The sequence below is a fragment of the Photinus pyralis genome, unplaced genomic scaffold, assembly GCF_008802855.1.
Source record: "Photinus pyralis isolate 1611_PpyrPB1 unplaced genomic scaffold, Ppyr1.3 Ppyr1.4_LG1, whole genome shotgun sequence".
NCBI lineage: Eukaryota > Metazoa > Arthropoda > Insecta > Coleoptera > Lampyridae > Photinus > Photinus pyralis.
In genome coordinates, this window is record NW_022170249.1 from 65895867 (window position 1) to 65903873 (window position 8007).

The following is an 8007-nucleotide window of genomic DNA, read 5'->3' on the forward strand; positions in this document are numbered from 1 at the left end:
TAATGAAAAATACGAGATGAAAACGTCAGTACTTCTCTTCTAATGGAACTTTAATTTGTAAAATAAGTGTCAAAGTCCTTGGAGTTTTAACAACTCACCTCAGCTGTTACATGCACCATCGATTGAACCCTATGTCTGGGCTGCAATTTTGGTTCGGTGGTGGTCATAGCAATTTTGAATGTGTCGGTTAACTTCTTAGTTTGAGCGATTTCTATTTATCACAGTCATATTAGGGAACGACACCCTTGGGCCCTGTCTGTCCGTACTAGTCAGGGAGACATTTCTGAAAAAGGCTCTCTAAATCATGTCTAACGGCGTTTTGTGCTACAAACTGGCAACAGGCGGTTCTAGACTAATTTGCCCCCGCTGAAAACGATGCGCCCTGTTGCCAGACCCGATTTTGACATTTAAGCCCTTAAATCCAAGATGGCAGCGAAAATTGACGTTTTTTCGGTTATTTCGAGCCCACAAGGCAGCCACTCAACGTTTTGGGTAGTTTAAGGGTAGAATAACATCTAGTACACACGACGACACCGTTTAGGCACACTTTCGTATTCATATTAAGGGCCTAAATGCCTAAATTCCGCTTTAAAACGTCAATAATGCAAAAATTCATCATTTTTTTTTCTGACCGGTTGTCGGCGTCCAATATGCATTCCTATGGTCAAGTTAACATTTAAATATGTGGGAACCTCCAGCAGCGCCATATGCCTGGGGCCTAAATATCAAGGTGGCTTCTGGAAAGTCCAAAAACAGTGAAAAAGTCGTTCTTTTTGCCGTAGTTTTACTACACTAGCCACTCTTTACGTTCGCTGTTCATTTTGATGTTCTGGAAGATTATTATGAGTAATTGCGACTGCCACCCCGGACGTAATACACCCCCACGAGAGGGGGGTGGAATTATCATCTCCAACCGAAGGGATTCGCGAAACTATCAATGCATCTCGCGTGTTGTTGTGTGTTTTCGTCGGCGCCGCTCCTGAAGTTCGTCTGTTTCGCTTCGATGGCGTCTTCCACCTACGCCCGATATTTCATTTAATATTAAAAGTCAATTAATTTTACATCATGTAACTAAGATTACATTCAATGAAGATATTTTTTAATGTTATTGTTTAATTGTCATCGTTTTTTCCCCATGCTGCCTTTCAAATGTTGCATTGTGCAGCCAGAGTTGGACTGGGTCACTAAATTAAACTGGGTCACTGGGTCACGTCATACTCTTTTCAGTTAGACCCAGTTACCCAACTTGACCCAGTGACCCAGTTTGGCCCAGCGACCCAATTTCACCCGGGGACCCAATTCGACCCAGTCACCTAGTTTGATCGAATAACGCAGTTAAGTCAGTGCCCTCGGTTCAAGTGTACAGATTAAGAAATAAATGAAATGCTGGTTTGTTGAAAATAATACTCGATTGCTTGACAACTGCCATTTCTGTGATGTTTGCTTTAATACTGCCGTAAAAAACTTTCCATGTTCCGAATTGTATTAGAATAATGTTATTTCTTTGCTTCAGGACTTACCAGTTTGCTTACAGGTGTTCAGTCACATTTAATTTTTTTCTACTAGTTAGCTTAATCCAAATAAATCTTTTCTAGAGAAGTATTTAGAAATACTTTCATTGACTACTTGACTACAAACTATAAACAAATGCATTTGATTTGTTTAGGTATTAGTTCTCTTGAATGAAATTGGGCTACGTGCTTGTTGCCGAATATTATTGAGGAAGTTTTTTTTTAAATTAAAAGTTACTTGAAATTGTTTTGGATGATACCTAACAATAATTTAATTACTGGGCCACCGGGTGAAGACGGGTCACTGAGTAAAGCTGGGTCATTGGGTCAAGCTGGGTCACCGGGTCAAGCTGGGTCACTGGGTCAAGCTGGGTCACCGGGTCAAACTGGGTCACCGGGTCAGTAAACTAACTGGGTCACTATAATACAGCTAACCTAACCTAACGATCCATTGTCTATGTGGGTCACTCTATGCTTGACCCAGTCCAACTCTGTTGTGTACTTCTAAAATATTTTAACAAGTTTTATTCTGTAATTTCCTTAAGCCATAAGATGACCGTTGGTCGAAACTAGTCGCGGCTTTTACAATTTGTCTATTAAAATCGAGATTAAAATAGTATGGGGAAGGTTTTGTGTCTTTTTGGGATTTAACCTGGAATTTCTAACATTTACATTAACATCAAGCTCGTTCATACTAATCTAACATGATATCACATTACATTCTAACGCATGAAGATGCTCTATTCAAATGTTAGGTCACATCTCTCTATTGATCGTAGAATGGTGCCCATGTCTTCTTTCGCGGTGGTGACTTCCATTTGACTGTTTCAGTTTTCCCTAGGCCATGCAGCACGAATCATCCTCTGGTGGTGATTTTAACAGTGCCTAGTCTATGTGTAATATGCCAAAAACAATCCAGAGAGAAAACGTGAGTGCTTCAAGAGACAACGTTTAACTCTGTAACGTTCTTATTCTTGCATAATACCTTCTTCATAGTGCTCAATATTCTAAACAGTTTCGACTGCCATGTGTTACGTTTTAATTTAAAAAAATCAAAGAAAACTTGGGAAGCATGTTTTAATATATTTGCCCTCAAATTACGCCGCCAAACCAACTTCTGCCTCTTGGTTCCATAGTTAAAGTTTCCCCACTTCTGCAGTTAAGCCCTTCAGTTGTTTAACATCCAGAATGATACTCGCAATTGGGATATTATTGCTCCAGGCCATCGAAATGAGGAATGTGTGACCAGTGTAGTAAAAATACGGCAAAAAGAACGACTTTTTCACTGTTTCTTGGACTTTCCAGACGCCATCTTGATATTTAGGTCCCAGGCATATGGCGCTGCTGGAGGTCCCCACATACTTAAATGTTAACTTTACCATATGAATGCATATTGGACGCCGATAACCGGTCAGAAAAAAATGACGAATTTTTGCATTTTTGATGTTTTTAAACGGAGTTTTGGCATTTAGGCCCCTAATATGAATACGAAAGTGTGCCTAAACGACGTTGACGTGTGTACTAGATGATATTCTACCCTTAAACTACCACAAAACGTTCAGTGGCTTGCCTTGTGGGCTCGAAATAACCGAAAAAAGGTAATTTCGGCCGCGATCTTGGATTTAAGGCTTAAATGCTAAAATCGGGTCTGGCAACAGGGCGCATCGTTTTCAGCCGGGGCCAATTCGTCTAGCACTGCCCGTTGCCAGTTTGTAGCACAAAACGCCGTTAGACATGCACTTTTCAGAAATGTCTCCCTGACTATACCTATTTCTAAACTGTATCTACCATCTTGAATTTTGAGTACCTATAGGGAAATAAAACAGACAGGGAGATTGATTCAAATTAAGCAGGGCTTTTTAGTCCAAACCCTGAAAGGCGAATTTTAAAAAAGAACTTGTTACTTTTATTAATAATGGCTCATCAGTCATCTTCCAATTGTCTTAATTAAAATATATTTAATTAGATACCGGCTACAAAATTCGTGACCATGTTAGCCAATGTTCTCTGCCATACTTTCTATACAGTCAGACACGCAATATGCAGCTACTGTAGTGGAAGACCAAGACGAATGCACAGTTATTTAAAACAGTGACCGCTATCGGAAGAAAATATATGTGTTACAGTTTAAATAAGAAGTTCAATCGTGGCCTTTACTGTCCAACCTTGATATTTCAATCGTGCTGCACAATTACACGTGCGCGCAGAATGTGATTGCTCCATATAACTTAAGATTATTATATAAAGGCGGAATTCATAGTTGAGCAAACACAAAAAAGAAATCGATTATTTTGCAAAAAAAAAGAAACTTACATACAATTGACCCTATTATAGGCTGCAGCGTGTAGACGTTAACCCGGATACCTACGACACATAACGTAAAAGGTAACCCAAGGGTGGACTTCTACGCCCCATAAAATAAAATTCGCCATGACGTGACAGCACTTAAAGATTTCATGGCAAGTTGGATACCTACCCAAGTATCGGTTTTTTGCACAAAGTGAAATGACGGGGTCATTTCAAATTTAGTGGTTTAGGCTCAATCCTTTCATCATAATTATATTACTACATACTTAAGGTGTAACGCCATCGCAATCAAGGATATTTCTGCATAACAAATTCATTTTACCTGATCGTTATGGGAATTATTTCTCAAATTGCATATTTCCTCTTTGCCTCTTAGTTCGCACAGAAGTAAATGTCTAAACAGTCATGGGAAGCTGACCAACGCAAAACCTATGCACATCAGGCACTGAAGTGTTCGATCAGTTACAGAAGTAGGAAGCGATAATGCAAATTCGTTGCATGATTTCAGTAGCTAATTTAATACAATCAAAAGTGCAAAATAGTAGTGTAGCATAGCTACCATTTTCATAAAAAAATGGTATATGAAATGAATTAGAATAATTGAGTAAGGTCATAGTATTATTAAACACAAGAGGAAGGATAGCCTCACCTAACACAGGTATTTCATTTTCACTTTTTATCATGTACAACCCATTTTCACACAAAACGAATATTTGCCATGGCAATGAAGTGGAAACCTTGAGATCAATGTGACAGAAAGTAAATCAATCGGAATTAAATTTAGCACTTGCCTATACAGACAATGCACCGTTTTAATGAAATACCTCAAAAGTTGTTTTCCTTTAAGTGTGGGTTCAATGTAAAAATTTATATCGCTATTGAAACGGGGTGTGGTGTAGGTATATAAAGAATTATTTTATATCTATTGTTATTGTAAGATTGTACACCTAACACAACATGTTTGTAAAACTGGTAAGTGCATTTTGGGGATCATTTGCTCGGGATTAATTTTGCTTCTTTAGGCATTGTTCTCCTGCTTCGTAGCTGCCGCTTTGGCAGTCTACAACGGTCCCCTGGCTGGAGGAGTCCCCGCTTCCCTGTACCCGGCTGGAATTAGCCCGCACGCCTGCCCCAACTACCCTCATTGCTCAAACCCATCGGTCGCCGCTAACCCCAACGCCCCAGCTCCACCAGCCGCCTACGCACCACAACCCCACTATGGACAATACAACGCAGCACCCGCTTACCACGGCGGCTACGACCAAAACGCTTTGAACAGTGGAGTGTACACCGGTGACGGCGATTACCACGGAGAAGGTTTGGCAGAATCTGGCGCTTTCGGCGATGTTAGCCAAGGTAACCACCTGAAACCCTTCGTTACAACCTGACTAAACAGATTTTACAGGCTACAACACTGCTCCAGCATACAACCCGGCACCCGCACCAGCCCACTATGCCGCACCGGCCCACTATGCCGCACCCGCCGCCACCCTTCCAGCTGGTGTAAGCGCGCACAGTTGTCCGAACTACCCATACTGCCACTAATAGTCCAAATTGACATGAAACAGCCAGCTGACAAACTGTTGTTGTTGCCTCCTGTGAATATGTGATGTACAATTCTTAAGCTGTGTACTATATGTTCCAATATGTAAAAAATTATTTAAAATTTAAATAAACCAATTTGTAAATACATTACCGACATTGCTTTGAAATAAAGTCTATAATTTATTCTTATTTGCTGTTGCTTCAAGTGTGCGGATCTGGGTACAAACTCAAAATAGCAGCTCATCTCCATGAAGGAAAAAAAATAGATGTAAATCTACTCGGCGCGTGCCCTAATTTTAACTGTTTTATTCAATTTGCCCTAAATTTGAATGAAATTTAATCTCACCTCTTACCCTATGAGCCTGAACAGATGCTCCGATTTTCTTTTTTTTGTTGTGACTTCTCGAACTATATTGAAGCAAATGACTTACAAGGGCAACCCTACAAACTATTAACAATTTTCTGTAGTTTGGCCAACAATTATACCTACAATGTAAAACAGAAATAACACAATTATTTTTAAAAAAGATACACTAACGTCGGAATTTCTCTGATTCTTCTTGAAGTTCCTCTGATTTCTTCACAGTTATACTTCCGTGAAAGTTCCCTTGATTTCATCACATTTCCTCGCGACTTCTAAATAGGTACTCAGACACTTTCAAAAATTAACGCGTATAAGCGAACGCAATTCGGTTTCGAAGCAAATACTTACATTTTTACCGGTCAATGAGCCCCTTTCAGCCAAAATGGTAAGTATTCCACTTCCTATTATATAGCGGAAGCTAACTCATACTGCAGTATTATCGAGCTCTTTTATCTTTTATGATTTTGGACTTTCCGTCCGTCCGTCTATGTACACAATGGTAACCCACGAACGGTCAAATTTTCCAATGCTGTTTTCAGTACAAAGGTAGAAAATGGTGAAGGGACTAAGTGATTACATTTTGGTCCATACTCGTCAACCGGAAGTGACCTTGCCGCTCGTTATTGTCTACAGGGTGTCTTAAATTGAAACTATATTTATTATTATTATCCTTACGGTTAAATGTGCAAAGTTGAGAAGTTTTTGAGGCTGACAGATATTCCGCTGCGATATTTTGAAAAACAAATCGTTTCGTATATAATTGAAAAAGTGAAAAATTTTTAAAAAGTTTCAAATAACAGTTCCCATTACTATTATGACCACTTTCACCGTCCGTTCGTCCGAGGCGTTAACTACTCCTACAGCTTTCAATATATTTCATTCTAGTTGCCTTCGGTCGCTTATAGCTCTGGCCCCCCCCCCCCCCAACACAAAAAATAGTGAGAATCAAAAGTTATTACATTGAAGGCGGTAGGTATTTCGTATATGTATACATAAAGCTTTCGCTGTTACCGGCACGGCGGCTGACTATGATACCCTTATTTCAACCCCTTGGACGGCAGTACACCTGGGTATTTTTATTGATTATTTATTCTCAAACTATCGTTAGCCATCTACGAAAATTTGATCGTGATAGTATGTGCCGTTTTGGAGATATGATGAGAGGGTGGCTTCTTCAACCCTTATTGACTCGTATTTCTGCTTGATGAGAGGGTTTTCTATTTAATTGTAAATAGAATTGTTTTAGTATTTAGAGCAAAATTAATAAAAGCAAACAAAATTAAGTGGCATGGTCTATTTTCGCTTCGGGTATGTTTGGAAATTTCGGCCGCTCGTTTCACACCAGTCGAGGAGCATGAGACAATAATAGTAGGAAAAGAATTTAATAAAAAGAGATACTCAAGAAGAAATCCTGAGAACGTGAAGAGAATTTGAGAGAAAATTTAGAAAGACTTTGGGAGAACTTGAGAAGAATTTTATAGGAGCTCAACATAAACTTTGCTTGACGAGGAATTAATTCATTAATAATAATTAATATACTTAATATAATGGGAAGCGACCTATACTGAATTATTCTTATCTAAAAAGCATGAGGTACAAGATCAACTGCGTTCCCCAAATTGATGCCAAATATGGTTTTAAAGTCTTTCAATATTTTGGAGAGGTAGTTAATATGTGCTTAAGGATATACTGTACCATGTGTCCTATTTTGGTTGCGACTGCAGTGTATCTCCGTGCGACGCTTTGTCACTTTTTTGTGAAACTTGCAATATCACAAACAGAATCAGTCTAGCTATATCAGGAGCTATATAGATATAGGGTGAAAATGAAAAGTTTGACTTTTTGAAATGTTATCATATCTTATCTACCCACAAGCAAGAAAAAGGCTATAAATGACTATTTTAAATATTTTTACGCGGACTCCAGTAGTGCAATAAAAAAAAATTTGGACCAGCGTTTCTTAGATTTGATCCAAAGTTTCGTTTTTTTAACTGCAACACTCTGTATATACTTGTCATATTTTTCACATTTTCAAATGAAATTATATATTTCTACTATGAGCATGTTTATTGAATGGTATTGGCTGTACCTATGGGTAAACGTACCTATATAAAATATATACTGAACAAGATTATTTACAATAACATAAAGCATGTTTTATCCATCAAAAAGTATTCCCAAACTTCTTGTTTTCCGTTGCCATGGTCTCCTTTTCAGCGCTCTCTATTTAAATTTCCATGTCGCCACAACTGCCTTATTACTTACCATGGATAAATAACA

General features: G+C 38.8%; 1 protein-coding gene and 1 long non-coding RNA gene across 2 annotated transcripts; one reads left to right on the forward strand and one right to left on the reverse strand.

Annotated features, from left to right (window-relative positions):
• The first annotated feature begins 4341 nt into the window (after positions 1 to 4341).
• Positions 4342 to 5552, forward strand: LOC116158735 (cuticle protein 1). The gene is made up of 3 exons (XM_031471567.1): positions 4342 to 4790; positions 4841 to 5174; positions 5224 to 5552. Exons 1-3 carry the CDS (start codon positions 4776 to 4778, stop codon positions 5361 to 5363), a joined length of 489 nt encoding a protein of 162 aa, XP_031327427.1. The 5' UTR covers positions 4342 to 4775; the 3' UTR covers positions 5364 to 5552.
• LOC116158736 lies at positions 5524 to 6609 on the reverse strand. Its single transcript, XR_004142803.1, has 3 exons — positions 5902 to 6609; positions 5710 to 5849; positions 5524 to 5653 (listed from the first exon to the last, which is right to left on the reverse strand). It is a non-coding gene; the product is annotated as an uncharacterized LOC116158736 (long non-coding RNA).
• Positions 6610 to 8007: the final 1398 nt, after the last annotated feature.